This window comes from Mytilus edulis, chromosome 1 (genome assembly GCF_963676685.1).
Source record: "Mytilus edulis chromosome 1, xbMytEdul2.2, whole genome shotgun sequence".
NCBI lineage: Eukaryota > Metazoa > Mollusca > Bivalvia > Mytilida > Mytilidae > Mytilus > Mytilus edulis.
The window spans coordinates 35107971-35132415 of NC_092344.1; the positions used below are offsets into that span (position 1 = coordinate 35107971).

A 24445-nucleotide genomic window follows, 5' to 3' on the forward strand; every position below is an offset into this window, starting at 1 on the left:
AACTCAGTGGCGGATCCAGAGGGGGGGTCCGGGGGTTGGAACCCCCCCTTTTGTTTGGCCGATCAATGCATTTGAATGGGGACATATAGTTGGAACCCCCCCTTTATCCTGGGTTGGGAACCCCCCTTTTTAAAATGGCTGGATCCGCCCCTGAAACTAGATCGACAAACCTCCCGTTTCAAAAAGTTTAAACCGACTTTTAATTAACCAAAATTTTCTGTTTCATTGTCCGTATTTTCCTTCTTTTTTTCTTTCTTCAAGTGAATTATTCCCTCTTATTAAAATATTGATAACTTAAAAAGTAATATGGACATTTCTTTGCATGTTTAAAGCCAGGAACCGTCATCAATTGATTTTCGTAATTATTTTTCGTCGTTTAATTAATGTTATAAACATAAATTACCCCGTTAGTTTCGCTGTTGTATTGTTTCCCCTTTTGCTATATTTGGGCTTTATATAATGGCTTTCGTCATGTTTATATTCTCATATTTCTCATTCAAAAAGGTAGCAGATTAGTTACTTTTTCTCATACGATTAAGTTGTATTCTCTACACACCTTTAAACTCCCCCTTAATTTTGATACGCCCGTCAAAATTTTGATGGAACGAATTATGGTATACAAAAGTCCGGCGTCCGTCCGTCCGTCCGTCTGTCCGGCGTAAACATGTCGCACCGTAACTTGAGAACGACTTATTCAAGTTTCATGAAACTTAATATACTTGTTTCTTATGGTGGTTAAATGATCTGTATACTTTTTGGTGAAAATAAGATTAAAACTTTTGAATAACGGGACTTTATAACTAAAACAGGGGAGGGGGTTCTTTTTACATGTCGCGCCCTATCTCAAAAACGATTTATGATTATTGCATAAAACTTACCAACTTCTTAGTTATATTAATTTAAGATCTGTATACTTTTTGGTGATGATTCAAAATTTTGTTATTGAGTATTTATTTAAAAAAAGGAGTACTGTAGGGAGTTTTCACATATTGCGTCGTATCTCAAAAACGATTTATGGTTATTGCTTCAAACTTAACACACTTCTTAGTTATATCAATCTTAAGGTCTGTATACTTTTGGGTTTTGATTCAAAATTTTATTTAAGAGTTATTGAGTTTTTTTTATAAAAAAGGGGGGTTTTCACATGTCGCGCTGTATGTCAGGAACTATTTATGATTGTTGCATAAACATTCGCACACAAGAAGACGGGCGTATCATGCGCTCATGGTGCAACTGTTTATTTTAAATTATTTCGCTCATTCATTTCACAATTTTTACTAATTTGTCCATGTATAATTTAAGTGTCGAAACTTGCCAATTGATTGTTTTCACTCGGGTGTTATATGTCAGTTTGGTATGTCAAGTCGTTTGGTAAAGTTAACATACTTTTATGAGAGTTATCTCTCCTTAACCAGTCTTTGGTGTATTGATATGCGGATTGCATTCCGTATTTGTATGATATGTTAGTTTATCTTGTTCTCTTGTTTTATTGTAACGATTGGATATGGATGTGTTTTGAAGAATAGAACATCATTAATTTGAACTGTTGTTTAATTATTTATGCCAAGTTAAGCATAAAATGGTGGAGGAACCCGGTTGTTAGTAAGAACATTCAAACACATTACTTATAACAAAACAACATCTATTTAAGCACGATCCTGTGAAATTAACCCCAGTGGGAAGGCGGCCATGCGGTCGGACACGTGGAAGTATTGCATTTTCTTGCGTACATAGCCTATGGAAAATCATAGTAGACTTTGAACTGATTATTATAATTTCGATGTATTACGATTGGGATGATGATAAAGTAAGGTACAGTGACAGTGAGGAAGACTTGTACATAAACCCTTCGTATCGAGATATAACAATTCTAGACAATACTTTTGTAAACACATACCTTACAACATCGATAAACCATGATTCCGCAAATATACCTGCCTTCAATGATTTACCTAATTCTTTGAACGATCAACTTAATAAAAGCAAACCACCAAAGAAAAACATTATGGACAAATTAGCCTCCTGTAAAAAGTTTTCCGGATACCCCAAAGACAATGGCTCAAAATTTATAAAAGAATTTGAATCCTTTGCCACTCTCCATGAGCTCTCCATGAGCTTGATGATGCCAAAATTCTAGCAGCATTTCACCTCCATCTTCAGGGCCCCGCGCTAACATGGTACAACGGACTAACTTCTGATTTAGACTGGCAAACAATTAAAGAACTTTTTAACGCTAAATATGTTAAATTCAACTGGGAAAATCCATCCGTCGTTATTGAAAATCAGTTATTCAATAGTTTGAAATTAAACCCGGGACAAGAGATTGAAGATTTTTATTGTCAGCTCGTAGAAAAAGCGGACTTGCTTTCCAAACCTGAACACGAAGTCATGTCAAAATTTGTTGATGGGTTGCCTGACAAACTTGCATTTTATGTCCGCGCAAGTAAACCAAAAGATGCATCAGACGCATTAACACTAGCGAAAACAGGCGAGGCGTATAAATACAGGGAATGTGAAAATACAGTTGCCGCCGCACGAAATATTTCAACAAGCCAATCCGAAATTTCGAGTTTAAGATCTCAAATGAATCAGCTGACCGATCTCATGAATGATATGAAAACACAAAAACAAACAGACTACAATGTAAAACCACCTATGGGCTACAATAATTTTTCTCACAACACATATCCAAGCGCACCACGTCGAAATTTGCCCTGCTATAAATGTAATGCCACAGGACACTTCAAAAGAAATTGTAATTGGAACGGTACGGGAAATCTCTCTCCTCAAAACATATGCCAATTATGCTCTCAAAATGGACATGTTGCTTTGCAGTGTTTTATTTTCGGACAAACAGTTCAACACAATGACACTAACATGCAATGCCAAATATGCAGACAGACGGGACATTCGGCAAAAGAATGCGGTCAACTTCAGAAGGGAAACTCTTTCCTCCTGGGGGCCACACAGCACGCTCCCCTAGGAGACCGTCCATAAGTGCTTCAAGAATTCGGAGTAGATCTAGATCTCGTGTAAATAAATGTATGAATGTAAATAAAGATTTTTGTGTTGAGAATATGACATTGTATACTGGTGAAAATGATGTAATTACGTCATCCGAAAATGATTCTGGTACTGATTCCTTCATTTCTTCGGACTCTAAATTTTTATATTTAACTGTTCGTTTTGATTCTTTGAAAGTTTCTGCATTGGTTGATACAGGAAGTTCAGTGAACATTATTTCAGAACAACTTTATGATTCGTTGCCGTATAGTAAGAAGTCAGATTTTAATGCAGATGTTCGTGAGTCCATTGTTTTAGCTAACAGTCAAAAGATTGAAGTTGTTGGTACGGCTTACGTACAAATGAATATTTCAAGAGCCAATCATCGTGTTTTTACTTATATTTTGAAAATGTCATCACATCCTATTATTTTGGGAACAAACTATTTAATTGCGAATAAAATGGTGATTGATTTTAGTGAAATGTCCGCTGTTCCAAAAACATCAAATGTATATTGTACAAAAAGGACAACGATTTTACCACATACAGAGACAATTATATGGGGAAAAGTTCCGTCAAATATTTATTATGGAAAACAAGAAATTTGTACGTCTAGTAAATATATTGTATCTAGAGGATTGGTTATTTCTAAAGGAGTCGTTTCTGTGTCAAAAGGTAGACTTATTCCAATTAAAATATTAAATCCAAACAGTTGTAGTATTGACTTGTATAAAGGAAAAACATTAGCTATGTTTGACGAAATTACATCTGAACACTCGCTTCTTCCGTTCAACGATACTACAGATCATTGCGTTCAAAACGTGAATTTGATAAACGATACAAATAGTGTAAACAGTAAAAGTGACCCGGTTAGGCTTGATTCTACTGTACAATCCGAGAACAACAACACGTTTAACAGTGAAATCACGGATTTTATTGCGAATTTTCTGTTTGAAAAATCTAATTTGGACAAAGTTCAGCGTAACGATTTACACAAGTTTTTGTACAACAATAAAGACATTTTTGTGACAAAGTCAGATCCTGCTTTAGGATTCACGGATTTAGTTAAACATAAAATACTGTTGAAACCTGATGCCAAACCGAAGTATCAGAAACCTTATCGTTTGTCGCCCGATAAAAAGGACGTTTTAAGGCATCATTTGGACAATTTGCTTGAGCAAGGAATTATTTCTCCTGTATTTCCAGATGAAGACCTACCGATAACAAGTCCGATTGTGCTAGTTACTAAGCGTGTACATGGAACAAAACAAGGACCTCCATATGACAAAGACTCCAGTCTTTCGCAATTTCGTTTTTGCTGCGACTTCAGATATCTAAATTCTCAGTGTAAAATTTTCTCATATAATATACCGGATTTACAAGACTTAACAGAATCTTTTTCACAAAGAAAACCAAATTTCATAACATCCATTGACATGAGTTCCGGATTTTTCCAAATGAAAATAGACCCTTCAAGTTCGAAATATACGGCTTTCAATACATGTTTTGGGACATACAAATTCAATCGATTACCCATGGGACTTAGCTCAGCACCGAACTCGTTTCAACTTTTAATGGACAAAGTTTTGTCCGGACTAACTTTCAGGTCATGTCTTTGCTATTTGGACGATGTGTTAATCTGTTCAGAGACATTTCAAGAACATATTAATGACTTGACCGATGTATTCAATCGTTTTAGAAGTGCTGGTCTTAAACTGAACCCGAAAAAGTGTCAATTTGCAGAACAGTCATGTATATTTCTTGGACACCATATTTCGTCAAAAGGAATAAAACCGCCCCCAGATCGTGTTCAAGCTTTACAAACATATCCGTCACCTCGAAATTTAAAAGAACTCCGCAGAGCTTTAGGTTTATTTGGATGGTTCCGAAAGTTTATACCGAACTATAGTGAAATAACTCAATCATTGACAAAATTATTGCGAAAAGGTGCCTTATTTCAATGGAACAAAGAACAAGAAACGGCATTAAATGCACTTAAAACACGTTTACTCAACTCGGAAATCTTAGCCTTTCCTCAATTTAACCTTCCGTTTTATTTGGCCGTTGATTCATCTTCAAAAGGGATAGGATATATGTTGTACCAAAAACATCCTGATGAAAATAAAAACATTGAAAAAGTTAGAGTAGTCCGTTTTGGTTCGAAAGCTTTACATCATTGGCAAAGGTCATACGGTCCAACTAAACTCGAGCTATTAGGAGTCGTTACAAGCGTTACTGATTGTTCAAGTTACCTAAGAGGCAATGAATTCATCGTTGAGTGTGACCACAAGGCATTGCGACCGCTAATTGAAAAACAACTGAAAGGAGCGATATATGATCGTTGGCTTGCAATATTACAACAGTACAATTTCGAAATTCGTTACAAACCAGCCGCGCAAATGCAAGTACCGGATGCATTATCTCGTTGTATTGGAAGTGATGTGTCCGGTGAGAATTCAAGTCCGGCGGAAGATGACCTCTTTTTCCCGTATGTTCAGGAAACGACAGGACAAATTAGTATTTCGAATCCCGTTGAGAACAATACACAAACTTTAAACTTTATCGACTTTGAAACAGAAGAAACCGATCTTGACGCAGGATATACAGCCGATACCGAATATGAATATATTTCTCCAAAATTAAGCGAAAATCACTGCATTAGTACAGTATTTACATTGCCTAAATGTAGCCCGATTGAGCAGACAGAGGATGAAGCGAATCGTATTGAATTAGAATTTTTCGATTCTCCGTGTGAAGATACAACTGCGCTTTTGAAACCGACGCTGCAACAAAAATGTAAACATTCCGCCGATGCTCAGGACGTAGCAAAGGTGGAAATTGAATGTATTACTGAAGATCAATGTTTTGCACTAAACTACATAGACAATATTAGTATGTTAAAACCGTTGGAAGCCATAGATGGAACTTATTTGATGAATGAAAGTACTCATAATTGCGACACTCTAGACAATGTTTTACATGAATTTGACCCTTTGAAAGTTAAGACACAAGATGAACAATTAAACGACGAAATAGATTGCAATTCCGCATTGAACTTGCACGAGCGTGAATGGTTGAAATTCACAAATGCTTCCAATTTAAATGACATTTCTGTAAATGCAGTGCAGAAAATTTTATTAGGTGAAAAAAGTGACAATGAACTTACAAATGAAAGTCAAAAGGATAATGATACATCGACAGAGGACGATACATCGATTGAAAATAAACCTGTTCCGATAGTTTCAAGTGACGACGAACTTGTGAAACGAAGCATAGAACTATTTAAGCGAAGTGATTTTAGTCCAGACAGTGTGAAAGAATTGCAACGAAATGATGTTAATTTACGACAAATTATTGACTATCTTGAAAATCAAGTTTTGCCACATTTACAACGAGATGCACGACGGCTTATACTACGTTCTGCAGATTATTTACTGATGAATAATTTGCTTTTTCACAACCGAAATGCTAAGTGCAAACGAACTAGAGACCACAAGCCAAAATACCAGTTAGCTTTACCGAAAATACTCATAAGACCAATTATGGAAATTTTTCACGATTCGCCTATGGGAGGCCATGGAGGCATACAAAACACTATAGATTTAATAAGTGAGCATTTTTATTTCGACAAATTGCCATCTCTTGTAACCGAATATGTCAAATCCTGTCATGACTGTCAATCTAGAAAAATGACAAAAGCTCATACTAAAACTGGAATTATATCGTACCGTACACCTTCTGGACCATTTCAAATATGGCAAGTTGACCTCTATGGACCTTTACCGACATCACAAAGATCGTATACATACATTTTATCAGCTATAGATATGTTCAGTAAATTTGTATATAATGTGCCTATTCCAAACTGTGACGCAATGACAGTTTCATATGCTGTTTTTGATATGTTTTGTCAATTTGGTGTTTGTGACACAATTATATCTGACAATGGAAGTGAGTTCATTTCAAACTGTACTAAGGAAGTTTGTAAATTGCTTGAAATTCGTCAAAATTTTACGCCCAGTATGATACATCATTGTTTAGGAGCATGCGAGAGAACTCATCGAACGTTAGCCGAGAGACTAACTCCATACATTCAAAAAGGAACGCAATGGGACAGTGTGCTACCTGCCATTACGTTTTCAATGAACGCCTCAATAAATTCCTCTACAAAATATTCGCCTTATGAGATTATATACGGAACAAGACCTAAATTTCCGCTTTGTTTGTCACATCAAACCGATTTCTCAACTTTACCTGACGATTATCGTGACTATGTAGAAAAACAGGCCAAAAAGTTAGATATAATTAGAGAAGAAATTCGTACCAATGCACAACGATCAGGAGAACTTATGATGGATCGATATAACAAAAAGACTAATCCGTTGTATTTATCTGTTGGAGACTATGTATATATACTTAAAGATCCGAGTGGCCCAGGACGAAAGTTTCAACCAAAATACAGTGGACCCTTTATCGTAAACGCTATAAAATCACCTCACATTGTGAATCTTAAAGAACCATCTTCCGGCAAAATTCTTAAATATGACACACATTTGGATAGACTAAAAATTGCATATGTTCGTGCACCCGAACCGTCAGACTATTTTTTATCAAAAGTTCATACAGCCGAAATTAACCGTGAATCAGATGATCCTTCTACAGACAGTGATTCAGAACATACAGAAGCTATCCCACCGTTACCACAGACTCAACCGGTTGTCAGACGTTCAACACGAACTAGAAAACGTCCTATTCGTTTTCAACTTTCCACTTTAGATACAAACTCGTCCGATGAATTTACGACCCAATCAGACACTTATTATAAAGTTAAGAGAATTTTGTCTCAACGTAAAATAAATGGAAAAACTGAATACCGTGTGCAATTTAAAGGTGAACCGGCACAAAATGCGTTGTGGATTCCATTTGAACAGCTAAATGAACATACAAAGAAGATGGTACAGTCCAAACCACCGCCATGTGCTAACTAATTGTGTATTTTTTTTATGAACATTAATAAATTATGTTTTATGGCATTTAAAACCATGTTAATTTTGACAAGAACTATTTCAAGGACTAGATTCTTTAAAAGAACAATGTGTTTAATTGTAATTTCGTTTAACAGTAATAATATGTGTATAAATTGATAGTGAAATTTTTGTGAGAAAAGGAAACAAATATTGACAATGTAATCAATGGGTGTCAGTTGATTGGGAAAAGTATTTTGTAAATAGATTTGTTGAAGTATTACTCTGTAATAAGAATTTGTTTTATACAAAATATCGAGAGAATATTTTCGTAAATATTGCTATGGTAGCAGTTTTAAAAGATTTTTACTTCAAAGTTACTGTTTTTGATTTTTTGTTGAAGTTTTATTCTTAATTGTATATTTTTTAGTTACGGATCAGTTACGATTTGAGAAGAGAAGTTAATTTAGTAGAGAAAGTTTTGAATTTAAGTAATTCATTTTGTTGAAGAAAAATATATTTTAACGTTTGCTTTCAAATGAATAGTCATTTTTGAAGTTTGATAAATAGCAAATATTGCATTTATGCAATTAAAAGGAAAATACTGCGTTTTAAGGAGCATTTATATTGTTGTCATTTGTAATGACGGATTTGGTGTACAATACCAGAAATAACCTATTTTTTATGGTTGTATTTATTGAGGCAGCGTATATGGCCATTGCGTTGCTTTAATTGTATTTCCATTTAATAAGAGCCAAGGTCTCTGCTGGTGTCATCATTTATTAAAGTTTGCTCTGTATAACCAATTGTATTGTGGAATATGCAGTAGGAAGTGATTTTTATTTTGAGTATAGTAAAAGATTTGATATTGATTGAATGAATAATAGCTTGGAAGAAATAAATAAGCCATCTTTATTTTTTATGAAAATAATTGATTTTTGAACTATTTTAAATGACCAAACGCCTTGACCATTGAAAACAAACGGGGTTTGTTTATTTGTTCGGGGGGATGTTATATGTCAGTTTGGTATGTCAAGTCGTTTGGTAAAGTTAACATACTTTTATGAGAGTTATCTCTCCTTAACCAGTCTTTGGTGTATTGATATGCGGATTGCATTCCGTATTTGTATGATATGTTAGTTTATCTTGTTCTCTTGTTTTATTGTAACGATTGGATATGGATGTGTTTTGAAGAATAGAACATCATTAATTTGAACTGTTGTTTAATTATTTATGCCAAGTTAAGCATAAAACGGGTAGCAGTAGGATAAGGATCTCGCTCACAACTCAGAGATAAATGCATTGTATCGGGTGGGTTTGTAATAGCATGAGCAACACGACGGAAGTCACATGTGGAGCAGGATCTGGGTACCCTTTCGGAGCACCTTAGATCACTCCCCGTTTTTTGTGGGCCCGAATCTTGTTGCTAAGTCTTTATTTGCCAAGGCGTTGTCAGTTTATTTTCGATCTATTAGTTTGACTGTTCATCTGGTATCTTTTGCCCCTATTTTAATGTGGGCAAAGCTTCGAATCCGGTTTAAGCACGTTTGATTTATAAATTGAATAACTTAACCTTACTGAACTTCAATTTAAAAAACTCTAGATGAAAGATGAAGAGGTAAAGATGATGACCTTTTCTCTCTTTATTGTCGCAATTGCTTTTATTTCGGATCCCAATTGCATTGTTCCACATATAAAAAAAGTATTTACTTGCCTCGGTAAAACATTTAAAAATTTCTACGTTATTTTCATTTTTTAACTGACAAATAGGGGACAAAATTTTTAAAAAACAATATTTTTACGTACTTTTACTACTTGTTATGAAACGTTTACCAAAAACACGTTTTTTACCTTTTCGCATTGAATGGATCATATATTCTGTTACCCTTTTTCTTGCTTGCACGTACACAACTTATGTTTTATGTTCTCTGTTGAAAGAGTTAACCGTATTCCTCGCCAAATATATAACATCGCGTTTGATATATTTTTGTGTACTTTTAAAATGCTTTATACCACGCGGCTAACCACATAATATTGTGTTTAAAACAAACAAATTTAATGATTGAAATTAAATGCATGGTGTCTTCTGTAGGCGACAACAATACAAATTTTGACATAATGTAAGTACAGTCAAAGAGACAACCAACCAACCAAAGAGCAGAAAACATCCCAAGGATGGATAGGTTGAATATTCCAATAAATAGTTATGGAAAACACAAATGCAAATATTTGTGTGTATATGGACATGATAATATAAGTAGTTATTCAATTGGCCGTTTCAGAATCTAAAGCATCATGGGTAATTTCATTGTTCGTACCCCAAAGTGAAAATAACGTTACGTCATTGGTTGAATTTCCATTGTTTATAACGTTTTAAACCAATCAAAACGCTTTGGTGTACGCTTTTGAAAATATTACCCAGTATGCATTAGATTCTGAAACGGCGAATTGAATATGACTAAAATATATATTGAGAGATATTGAATACCCAGAGAACATAAGATCACCCGCGGTTTTGGATAGTATATATAAACCAGAGGCTCTCAAGAGCGTGTGTCCGCCCACCTGCAGTCTACTGTGGTCTTTGAAGTCATGTAAAATCATGTTAAAATCATAGTAAACCGTAAAAGATAACCCAATATATAATGATTAAGATCATGGCAAGGTTGGTTTAATTTGGCCCAGTATAGTTAAATTAAAAGCAGGTCATCCCAGTGCAATCTTACAAGAGTTACTTAAGACCCCTTATCGTTGTTTTAATTCGTGTTCAAGTTGTGACCATTTACATTTAATTTTTTTTAACAATTTTCCCGTATACTTCTATAGTAAACCCCTATGTTCTTTTTTAAGCCATGGTGGCCATGTTGGTTGGATGAGTTATCAGATACATTATTCATTCAAGATACCCTAGTGAAAATTTACAAAAGAATGTTAAAAATTGACTATAAAGGACAAGAACTCTTTAAGGGGTCATTTGACCATTTTGGCCTTGTTTGACTTAGAATGAAATTCAAAACAGTGTGGCTGTGGCCATTGATTGACACATTAAATTCATCCATTGACTGGGACAATATAGGTGAACGTTTGTATGTAACAACCACTGCTCACTATGTACTTTTTAAAGACACTTAAACTATGGGGTCACCAAAGGTTCTCAACACCTTAATAAAGTAATTCGAAAAATTAATGAGAAATAACACGATGTTTTGATTTATATCAATTATTTAAATCAAAACATAAAAGTTATTCCTGATTAATTTTTCGAATTATTTTATAATTAAAGGCGTTAAGAAACCTTTGGTGACCCCACAGTTTAAATGTCTATCGTAGGTACGTCGTGAACAGTGGTCGTTACAGACAAACGTTCACGTAAATTGTCTCAGTCAATGGATGAATTTAATGTGTCAATCAATGGCCACAGCCACACTGTTTTGAATTTCATTCTATTTGTAGATCTGATTTTGCTGAACATTATTGCTGTTTACAGTTAATTCTATCTATAACAATATTCAAGATAATAACCAAAAACTGCAAAATTTTCTTAAAATTACTAAATCAGGGATAGCAACCCATCAACGGATTTTTCTGATTCATCTGAAATTTTTAAAGGCAGATAGTTTTTAACCTGATGATCATTTTTACCCCAATGCCAAACTAATGCTTATAAGCCACACACTGCATTTAACCCGTATGTTCTATTTTTTACCAGTGTTGGCCATGTTGTTTGGCAGGCAGGGTCATCGGACACATTTGTATGCCCACCTATATACGATAGTAGAGGGGCATTATGTTTTCTGGTCTGTGCCTCCGCCCGTCTTTCGTTCGTTGTACCGTCCGTCCGTCCCGCTTCAGGTTAAAGTTTTTGGTCAAGGTAGTTTTTGATGAAGTTGAAGTCCAATCAACTTGAGACTTAGTACACATGTTCCCCATGATATGATCTTTCTAATATTAATGCCAAATTAAAGTTTTGACCCCAATTTCACGGTCCACTGAACATAGAAAATGATAGTGCGAAGTTCAGGTTAAAGTTTTGGTTAAAGTTTTTGATCAAGGTAGTTTTTGTTTTTGATGAAGTTGGAAGTCACATCAATTTGAAACTTAGTTCATATACTCCCTATGATATGATCTTTCTAATTTTAATTCCATTTAAAATTTTGACCCCATTTCACGGTCCACTGAACATGGAAAATGATAGTGCGAGTGGGGTATCAGTGTACTATGGACTAATTCTTGTTTCATCTAGCTACCCTAATGATGATTTTGGTCAAGTAAGGTTAAGTTGTCTACATAGTTTCTTAAGAGAAGATTTTGGTCAAAGAATTAGATGACAAAAACTTACTAAAAATTTACTATAAAGGGTAATTTATCCACAGTAAGGGGTCAATTGACAGTTTTGTCCATGTTGACTTATTTGTAGATCTTACTTTGCTTAACTTATTGCTGCTTACAGTTTATCTCTATCTATAATAATATTCAAGATAATAACCCAAATTTCCTTAAACTTACGTATTCAGTTGCAGCAACCCAACAACGGTTTGTCTGATTCGTCTGAAAATTTCAGGGCAGATGGATCTAATCCTGATAAACATTTTTACTCCATCAAGTTTACACTAAATGCTTTATAAGCAAACAACTACATTTATCCTCTATGTTCTATTTTTAGCAATGGCGGCCATGTTGTTTGGCAGGCGGGGTCGTCGGACACATTATTTAAACTAAATACCCCAGTAATGATTGTGGCCAAGTTTGGTTGGCCAAGTAGTTTCAGAGGAGCTTTTTTGTAACAGTTAACGGCCGACGAGGACGAGGACGGACGACGACGGACGACGGACGCCAAGTGATGAGAAAAGCTCACCTGAACTTTCAGGTCAGGTGAGCTTAAAAAATTATTTGGATTGATTACCAATGAGACAAATCTCCGCAAGAGACCAAATTACACAGACCTCAACCGCTATTGGTCACCGTACGGCATTCAACCATTAACAAAGTCCATACCACATAGTCAACTATAAAAGACCCCGAAATAACAAATGTAAAACAATTCAAATGAGAAAACTAACGGCCTAATTAATTTTCAATAAAATGAAAGAAAAATAAATATGTAACACAGAAACAAACGACAACCAATGAATTACAATATTGTGGCGGGGTTAAACATGTACAAGCGGAATCCCAACCCTCCTACTAACCTGGGACAGTAGGGTTACGTACAACATAAGAACGAACTATAAAAATCAGTTGAAAAAGGTTAAACTCATCAAATGGATACAAATAGAAATACATCTAACAAACATACAGAGTGGAAGTGGCCGGGTACTTGTATATCCCAACAACAAAATGACACCAATTACTAATCTGAGAGTACTTGCAGTTACTGACAGCTAGCTGAAAGCCACTAACAAATAATTTTTAAAAAATATGTATCTTTGACTAAATTATCAATCAGTACACACCCAACATCGGCCAGTGGATTTAGTGTAAAGACGTCATAAACAGTTAGAGAAAAACATGACATTGTGCAATGCCAAGATACAGGTATCGACAGATCGTAGATTCATGCATATCAATACCAATAAAAACAATATACAATGAGTGTTGAATTGGTAATCTTTTAGCTGCGAAAACGTTACGGTAGCTCTACTGCCTTTGGTTTTGTTTTTGCCATGGTCCGAAAATATCAAAATCATCGCAGCTAGTAACCTTTTAGAATACGTTTATTTAAATGATCGATAAGTTAAGTAGGATTTTTCCTAAATTTCCGGGCACGGTAAACAACATTTCCGTAAAAATGAGGATGTGCTATCCCGTTTGAAATAAATTTTCTACAGGTACAACCAAACTTCAAAACCAAATCTTTATATCTATGGAAGAGTTAAGTGAAGTAATTTGTGGTAACGAAATCCCTGGCTTAATAATTTACCAGTAATGCAAAAAAACAAGCACGTAACAACAGACACTGACAAAGCGAACTAGTTATGAACTGAAACTACTATAACACATATATATATAGTAGTCTCAGTTATTAAATATAAACACCGTACGATGGTGTCAAATGAACATCATCATCTTCCAAAAAATGGAAAATTAACAATATGGACAGTAAAATCGTCCCTTTTGTCGTAAATTTTAGTGTTGAGTTTCCTGCGTGTAAAAGTGAAATATCTAAATCTAGGAAAGGACAGCTATTAGCGTTTACATTTCGGATTTATTTGAAGTAAGTTCCTTTGAGTAAATTTCGGTAGTATATTTAGAAAATTCTTGATTTTTTAACGAAAATTCTAATATGACGTGCTTCTTTCGCTTTGTGAATAATCCTATGGTCTAAATCCAATAAAATTTGTTTGTACATGCGTGTATATATATATATATAGACTACTGCAGAATAATGAATTTTAACAAATTGGCATGCATTTATTAATATATTTTATTAACCAAAAACACTTCCAAACTCTTAAATGATGCACATGTTGTTACTAAGTCATTTATCATGACTGTAATGTTTTGCATTTCGAAATTGACATATTTGAAATAGATATATACGAGAACCGTTCATGCTGGCTGTTCAAAACTACTCCCTCTGATAAATCACAGTGGCAGTCGTTTGATTTTTAACAAACAAAAACGGGAAATTCACGGAAGAGCCTGCACAAACGTTAACGTTCTACACTTATACACATCGTACATAAAAATACCTTAACTGTCCTAATCAGAATCGAAATCGCTTGGGCAAAAATAATCAAGAATATAATGCCTACCCATGTTAAAACTACATTAAAGTATAGCTTGCATCAATTATTTCTTAAGCAAATCACCAAGATAACGGTTAGTGTTCTTGAATTTATCATTCAAATGCAATTTAGTGTTCGTTTTAACATATATTATTGGGGTAAAGTTTTAACATATTCAGTTTGGGGTAATGTTTTATGGATTGCGGTTTGTCTATTCGACATTTTTCTTTTGCCATGGTGTCGTCTTGGTATCTCTTAATTTACTCGTGGTTTGATATTTTTTCAACTACAGGAGAACATAACCAATATTATTAGTTACATAGTGTGCTAGTGACCTATTACGGTATATATATGGGGTCAGTAAATTCCATATGGGATGAGAAAATATTTATATTTTGATTATTTGCTCGCATTAAACGATTAATATAAGTTATGGTTTTTTTTTCTTACATGAGAAACTTGACAGGTGCCCGTGACCGATGATTACGGTGTGGAGCACCTGACATCATTAAGTTTTTAGTGTGATTCGTGTTGCTCTGTCCTTAGTTTTTTATGTTGTGTTTTGTTTACTCGAATGTTTTTCCGATTTCTGATTCAAATCCGGGTCCAGTGTATAATATCCACCACTCATAAGATTCTAAAGATAGTTTTTAAGTTATATATATATATATAGCACGCCTTTACGAATTAACTTATTTAATTCACGAAAAGCGTGAAAAAAAATAATTTATTGATAGCGCTGAAAAACTAAATAAGATTGATCGCGCTTTGTGCGAAAAAAAATCCTACTGAGAAGTTCTAATGGTTGCTCCCTAATTATTACCTCAAGGAGGCATAGCTAGACTGTGCATTAACAACTTTTGAGATGGAAGTTAATGCACTGGTTTAAGCTCCTCCCATTCTTTGCTTTTCAAACGAGAAGTTCTCTACGGCGGGATTGGAGAGTGAAATAACTAACAAATCATTAAGTTAACGCACTCTACTAAAAATAACTGAGTTAACTCACCAGAAGATCAAAGGAAAATTTACCATTCATGTTACAAAGAGGAAATATATGGGTCATTTTCAAAAAATGTCGAATTTTGAAATTGAAAAATTTATGAGGCTTGTTTAGGGGGGGTATCAATATCCCATATCCCATTAAGTTTTTATCCCAATATCCCGTATCTTTATAATTTTTACCCCTAATATCCCAAAAAATATTTTTTACAAATATCCCATATCCTAAAAACTATTTTGAAATATCCCAAAAAATCATTATAAATTCATTCCCAAGCCCATTTTTTTCCTCATCACAACGTCAACAATTTTGACTGGGAAAACAAACTGTGTTTAAGGAAATTTACAGTGCATACTTCCAGTGTTAAATAAGAATATACATGTATGTGTCCAAAAGATGGAGTGTTCCATCTTAGAGCCTTGTATAACAAACTCTTTTTATGTGATCGTAAACGATAAATTTAGTGTAAGGGGTCTAATTTCAGACTTTTTTTTAATTGTTCAAACCATGATGCATATGACTGTAAAATTTCATTTTGATAGCATTCTTCTTTCATTGATAAGAAAATTCATCCTACACGTTAACCTATGTTGGAAAGAACAGAAGGACTCAACCCTGTCTCTTGTCCTAGATTGCTCTGACATCCAACGTCTGTTTTGCCAGACAAGCTGAGACTGTAGGACGTCAGAGCACGTCCATATCAAAAAGTGGATATTTAGCATGCAAGTTCAATAACTCAAAATTTAACACAAGAAAGCTTTCTGCTAATGTACCTATATTACACTTAACTGTTGTAATATTATTACAGCAGGCAAAATTTGCTCAGCCTTGTTTTGCAAAGAAATAACACAGCATTTGACTCTGTGATCTTTAACTTTATGAATGAATTACATAGATCCCAATATTTTTGTTACTTTTTTTAAATTTCCTTCCTCACAACACCAGTAATAGAAAGAAATATATTAATTTACATTGATTATTTAGTAATTATTCGTTATTAACATAGTTTATAAGGCGAAATATCTACTTTTTGATATGGGACGTGCTCTGACGTGCCTCGGCCCAGCTTGTCTGGCAAAACAGAGCAATCTGTGAAACGTGGAGACCTCTGAAGATCCTCGCCACGTAAAAAATAAGAGGTAAAACACTAGAAAATATCCTGTAATCATATAAAGCATCAAAACAAATAAAAGCATTGACAACAATAAGGCTTAACTCATCAGATAGTTACATCTAACAAAAATCTATGATTATTTCAAGAAAATTATCAATGCATATGAGCATATAACTATATATATATTTATAAAAAAAAAAAAAAAAAATGTTATATGATTGGCAATGAGACAACTCTTCACAAGAGACCATGTGACACAAAATTAACAACTATAGGTCACCGTACGACCTTCAACAATGAGCAAAGCTCATCCCGCATAGTTAGTTATAAAAGGTCCTGAAATGACAAATGTAGAACAATTCAAACGAGAAAACTAACGCTCTAATTTATGTATAAAAAATGAACAAAAAACAAATATGTAACACAGCAACAAACGAAAACCACTGAATTAAAGACTCCTGACTTTGGACAAGCACATACATACAGAATGTGGCGAGGTTAAACATGTTAGCGGGATCCCAACCCTCCCCTTAACCTGGGACAGTGGTGTAACAGTACAACATAAGAACGCACTATACAAATCAGTTGAAAAAGGCTTAACTCATCAGATGGATACAAATAGAAATACATTTAACAAAAACAGAGAGTGGACGTGACCGAGTACTTGTACATCCCATCAACAAAAAGACACTAATTAGATATAGGAAGATGTGGTGTGAGTGCCAATGAGACAACTCTCCATACAAATAACAATTTAAAAGTAAACCATTATAGGTTAAAGTACGGCCTTCAACACGGAGCCTTGGCTCACAACAGATCTGATAGTACTCGCAGTTACTGGCAGCTAGTTCAAAGCCAATTACAACTATTAAAAAGTAATGCATCTGAGACTAAATTATCAATCATTACACATCCAGCATCCAATGGCACGGTAAACAACATATCTCCGTAAAAATGAGGATGTGCTATACTGTTTGAAATAAGTTTTCTACAGGTAAAACCAAACTTCAAAACCAAATTTAGAATTTAGTAAAGATTTTAAGTGATTTGTGGTAACGAAATCCCTGACTTAATAAATAACCAGTAATACATAGATTTCATTCATTAAAATCCAAAATGTTAAAACAGACACGGGCAAAGCGGAGGTGTTGTGATATACAAACACCGTAAGATGGTGCCAAAGGAAAGCAAAACAGATACTTTTAAAATTATCAGTACATATGAGCATATAAATATCGAAAATAGATCAATACTTTTCGCTTGGGTTTGGATGACCTTTAAATAAAACGACCATAAACTCAATTAAAATCTACAAAGCACTAAAATGACCTTTAATATTAAACTTTTTTGGGCAATTTTATCAAGTGAGATGTAAATATTTCTGCACTTAACTTTTAAATTCCACTTATTTTTTTTCATGTTAAAAATTCAATATCCTTATTTTTAAAAATGCATCAATATCCCATATCCCATTTACTTTTAGGACAAATATCCCATATCCCTAAAATTGAAATGAAAAATATCCCGTATCCCAATATACCCTATACAAGCCTCATTTATTAAAAGTAACTTATTCAAACAACCCTCTACACAAGCAAATCAGAACAAACATTACGTAAAGAACAACATATTATACGATGCAATCTTAATGATGTCCTACAAGAATATCTTTAAACTCTATATATTCATTCTGTAAAATAATAGATTATTTGCCAATTTTCCAGGTTGTACTGAAAAATGCCTCTAAAAATTGGTTTTCAAAGGTTGTAAACATTACCACCAGTAATGCAAGTCTATTAAAGATAGCAATTTATATTGTTCGGCATTTTTTCACCCTTTCAAATGATAAACCCAACATCAAGTAAATCCCTCATAAGTTAGTGACCCTCGTTAGTCTACTTTTCTCTTTATTTCATTGGTAACAGGAACGTACGTTTCTGATTTATCACTATATAAAAGTCTATCCTGTTACCTTTTTGTCTATCCTGTTATCGATATCAGTATTGCACCTGTAAATACTTAATTGGGAAGACAAAGACGTTATAACCTTAAGATGAGTTCAAACAACGAAATATTTCATTTGTTTTGCACCCTGTTACTGTAACCATAGCAACCATAGTAACAGGATAGACATAACAGGATAATAATTACATTAGATGTATGTTTCATTATAATACTTTATTCTGTTTGGCTAACTGCACATCACGTGTTATTCCGTAAGCAGTTGCATTGCTCAATACAACTTTTCATTCATGATAACACGTGTTCCAACAATAAAGTGCACAGGTGAATTAAATAAAAAAATATATAAAATTCCTGTTTTCATGATCATAGCTAAAAAATGTAATTATAAGTATTGAATGCTTCTTTTTGCAACTTTATACGGTTGTAAAAGCGTTGACCGTGCGTACATTTTTAGAATGAAGCGCTTCCGCAAATACAGGCTCTTCCATTTATTCATTTTATACTAACTGGTTCCTGGTTACATTGTTTTTTAATGCGTTTTATCCCAATAGAAACCACGTGGGGTCTGCATAGGATACCAGTGAATCACTAAACTGTGGCAGCGACATTTTTAGGACGAATAGACCGCACAGCAGTACAAAAATGGGAGTAGAAGTTGCTGTAACAACACCTGGAGATGGTAAATTTAATGTGTGAAAATATCCAATTTGAATTACGCAAGTCATACAATGATGTGTAAACGTACAACAATTTTGTTCGAGCACGTGGGCCTTGACTTGCCGGTTCCTTTTCATTTTATTGGGGTCACAGTGATAATTTTGGGGTCTTTAATGTTCGAGCAGTGAATTGAGATGCTCAAACAGCGTGCTCTTTAACGTGTGGTGAATTATTGGATCTTCCGGGATATACAAACTTATTGATATCAAGATTATCTCCCTTTGGTTATTTAGGAAATTTCAGTTCCATTACAGTCACCCCAAAACTCTAGTCTTGTCACTTCAACATACCCATTATTGGCATTAAACATATTCTTGCCAATGTAAAAAAATACTAGTACATAAAAATGAGAAAGCTACAGATAACTATGTTATTGTAGTGGGGTTGCTTCCCCTCAGTAGAACATATATAAAGCCAGTCTTAATCAACTGAGCTAGGGAATCGATTCTTTGGCTCAGTGGGTTAACGCACTGACTGTCACGCAGACGACTGGGTTTGAATCCCAGTGGTGACGATATGAATTTGTAGAGTAGATACGTGCTCTCCGGTTACATTATAAAGAATATCAAGAACTGTAACTCTGTATTTAATGACATAAGTTTTATTGGTACATTTCAACACAAATATTTAAATAACATACACATAAGCTTAGAAGATCTTTTAACTGATCATGATGTATTTCCAGATGTAGGTGTGAATTAATTCTCAATTTCATTAATTACTATTATAGAGTATTAACCATGGTTTTAAACTGTCACCAGGCGCGGATCCAGCCATTTAAAAAAGGGGGGGTTCCCAACCCAGAGTAAAAGGGGGGGGGGTTCCAACTATATGCTCCCATTCAAATGCATTGATCGGCCAATAAAAGGGGGGGTTCCAACCCCCGGAACGCCCCCTGGATCTGCCACTGTGTCACAATGTCTTGTATATCATCAAGTACAATAGGGATATGAAGTTTTATTAACAAGGAAGAATTAAAAACAAGATTTAGTTATCGATAAACAAAAATAACCATTTCTGACAAAGGGTATTGTGAATGTCAAATGTTGATAAATTTTACAATTCAGTTTATCATAGATTTGGAATTGCAGTTTCTGTCACTCTGACTCATCCATATCATTTGTATGACAGATAAAATCATGGTCTGTTTTTAAATCCAAATCTTTGGGAGCAGGATGTATGCTTTGTATGGCTTTGCTTATAGTATTAGACTATTTCTAGTTTTGGTCACACATTGATCAATGATAGCATGAAATGTTTCATTCTTGTGAAAAAGTACGGTTTAAAAAATCATAACAGCATACCTAGGTGCATCTTTTTTTTTGTCTATTGCATATGCAAGTACATTGTACATATACTGCAGCTGTCTGTAGTACCTGCAAACCAGCATCCAAAACATATACATTGTACATGTACAATAGATCTATTATTTTTTTTGTTTTAGGTACAAACTACCCCAAGAAAGGACAGACAGTAAAAGTACATTATACAGGTAATACTCTTTTATTATCTCTTATTTTATCAAGTATATCTGAGTACATTCGGGAAGAGCAGAAGCAGAAAGTTGTCAAATAAATTTGATTTTGTATGCAAAATATGGGATCCTCAATTTATTTTTACCAGAAATTTCACTTTTGCACCTTCTGTTTCATTTCTTTATTCAAATGAACTTCAGCATAACTTGGACTTTGTTACAATGTACATGTATATATACACATTTAAATGTACATTTCAGTACATATAAATGTATGCTTCTCAACAGAAACCTAAATCAGAATTTCATGAAAGTTTGTCAGAATCAACTCCATATTATACATTATAAACCTCAGTCTTTTGATAATTTGTTTTATTATTAATTTGACACTATTAAATCACAATGGCAGCTGTCTTTCTAAAAGCTTTAAAGGATGTTTATCACTGTGAAAATAGACAAGTAAAGGAAACTGCAACACTGGAAATGCTGATTACTATTTAAAAATGTATATAGTTTTACTACAGCTGTATAGTGTCTGTTTTAAAATGTCTAAAAGTATTTCATAATCAAAACATAAATTTCATATGTATACTTCATTGTAGTAATTGGTTTATATCACTTAAAAAACGCCATATTTACCACAATTTTATATGCGGCCAGTTTACTGGTAAATGTTATTTTAAGGAAAATAGGAGGTACATGTACATGTATCACATTTGTAGACATTTATGCTAGTTTCAGGTTATCTCAGTAAAGACTATTTATCTTATTCTGCAATGCTATTGGCTAGAAACTATTTCAACTAAAATGTTAAGTGAAAATCAAAATTGATATTGTGTTATTCCGAAGTGTTCAGGACCTGGCAATGGATATACTTTATTTTCTGTACAAAAAAAAATGCAAATGTAAAACTTAAACATAAATATTACAGGAACACTGACTAATGGCAAGAAATTTGATTCATCAAGAGATAGAGGAAAGCCATTTGAGTTCAGAATTGGAACAGGACAAGTAATCAGAGGTAAGGGGTGTATTCTACAATTATTATACAATCATAATTATGATCCCTGGAAAATGGAACAAACCTTTACAATATCCTTATTTACAATAGTGGTTATTCAATTTGTTTTATTTTTTTGTAAGTGCTTCCTACAATTTTTTTTTCATTTCTTCATAAACAACCATATATAGAGATTAAGACAGCACACCTACTGGATGAAAAAGGATACACTTCTTAAACAAATATCACAAACAATAATGATCATTGGTTTATTAAATAAAATGACTAATTTTATCTTTTTATTTTTATAGGATGGGATGAAGGAGTAGCTCAGGTTTGTATGATATTGTTTTATTGTCACAAGTCGTCAAGTCTAGACTAAAGAGTCATTTGACATGTTTGAGCCGCTCTTACCTTTTATTCAAACTTTTTTATTTTTACATTGAATAGTTTTGCACTTCTGTTAACTAAAAAGACTTTTAAAATATCATCTAAGGATAAAACTTCTTAAACAAGAACTTGCAGTTGAATTTTTTTTCTTAAATTTAGACGCTTGTCTAGTTAAGCCCCTTTGGACTCTTTAAAACTTTGAAATGGATGAGCTGCTGACAAATGATGCTCTTTCAAAATGAAAACAAAACTACATTCTGTCTGTATAAAATAAAAAGATTAAACTTAGATTTAATTTATTTTTATTTTGTGTCGAGATTTTCAGCAGATCCATAAGCAAAATAGATAACTATTGCCTAAGAAAAAGAAAAAAAACAAAAAGTGTTACTGTTTTTGTCTTTGTCAAACATGATGATGATGATGATGATTAAAATTACCATCCAGTTGATAAAACTTGATAAAATGTGAACGACATAATTAGACATGACATAAGTACATGTATATTTACAGATGAGTAAGGGAGAGAAGGCCATCCTGACTTGTTCACCTGACTATGCTTATGGAGAAAAAGGAGCTGCAGGAGTATATCCTTTATAGTTAACTTATCATAATAGATATAACAAGATGTCCCAATGAAACAACTCTCCATAAAGTAAACCATTATAGGTCAAAGTACAGTCTTCAACACAAAGCCTTGGATCACACCAAACAGCAAGCTATAAAGGGTCCCAAAAATGACAAGTGTAAAACCATTTTTTGTTTACCTGTTCCCAAGAACCCACACAAATTGGTATCCTAATTTTTGTGGGTTTTGTAAAGCAATCAGAAATTCCATAATAGAAAACCAAGTTTATGTGTCTCGTAGAGGTCCATGGTTGTTCAATCATAAACAACACAGTGTCTGTCAATTTTTCCACGATAGTTGTAGAAGCAAGGCTTGAAGTGCTGATTCCAGGGTCAGTTGCATAAACATGTTTTACTTTATTATTATGCATATTATGTCTAAATCATTATGGACAGTAGTGAATTGATGATACCTTTTGTCAATTTTTCCTTAACTGATTCCACTATACCTCCAAATGCTGTACTGAAGTTTGATGTAGAACTGATCGATTTCAAATAGGCCAAATCAACAGATGAAGATTTTTTATATGTAGTCTTTAATAAGTGTAGTGATTTTTATACAAAATTTTGGATTTTAAGGGACATGTTCAATGTTTGTGCAATCTTTGCTATTCTCGGTTAAACAACATTGGAATTTTAAATTTTCTGTCAGTTTTTGTATTATATATGTATGGCATTATTATGCAAAGAGAATTGTACTAAGGATTCGAGTATCAGTATCATCTCAGGTTGAAAATGCTAATAATATGCATTCTGTTTGTCAGTCAACAAATACTTTTAAGATCATTTTTGTCATCACAATAAAATCATTCTTCTTTTTTTAGAATTTTTGGCATAATTTATCTATTTAATGTATAAAATATACTCTCTTTTTTAAAATTTTGATATTATGTTGTGATGTACATGTAGTTTTATACATTAATCATACAATACATATTAAAAAAAGAACAAAGGTGATTTTGTTGTTTTTCTATCAAGTTATTGTTGTATCATGATAAGGAATAACAATTTAATTAATAGACTTGTAGTTAATCAATGGGAATTCCTATTGCTACCTGTATTCTTTTAAAACATGTTCTTATAAGTCGAAAGTATTGAACATAAATAAAATTGAGAATGGAAATGGGGTATGTGTCAAAGAGACAACAACCCGACCAAATATAAACACAACAGCAGAGGGTCACCAACAGGTCTTCAATGGAGCAAGAAATTCCCCCACCTGGAGGCGTCCTTCAGCTGGCCCCTAAACAAATATATACTAGTCCAGTGATAATGAACGCCATACTAATATCCAAATTGTACACAAGAAACTAAAATTAAAATAATACAAGACTAACAAAGGCCAGAGGCTCCTGACTTGGGACAGGCGCAAACATGCGGCGGGGTTAAACATGTTTGTGAGATATCAACCCTCCCCCTATACCTCTAACCAATGTTTTTCTGATCCAAGTTTTCTCACTTCTTAT

The 24445-nt window shown here is 33.8% G+C and overlaps 1 protein-coding gene across 1 annotated transcript; it reads left to right on the forward strand.

Annotated features, from left to right (window-relative positions):
- The first annotated feature begins 19295 nt into the window (after positions 1–19295).
- On the forward strand, positions 19296–23936 carry LOC139481810 (peptidyl-prolyl cis-trans isomerase Fkbp12-like). Its single transcript, XM_071265320.1, has 6 exons — positions 19296–19453; positions 20936–20983; positions 21897–21986; positions 22277–22299; positions 22866–22939; positions 23415–23936. The coding sequence occupies exons 1-6, from the start codon at positions 19417–19419 to the stop codon at positions 23476–23478; spliced, it is 336 nt and encodes a 111-aa protein (XP_071121421.1). The 5' UTR covers positions 19296–19416; the 3' UTR covers positions 23479–23936.
- Positions 23937–24445: the final 509 nt, after the last annotated feature.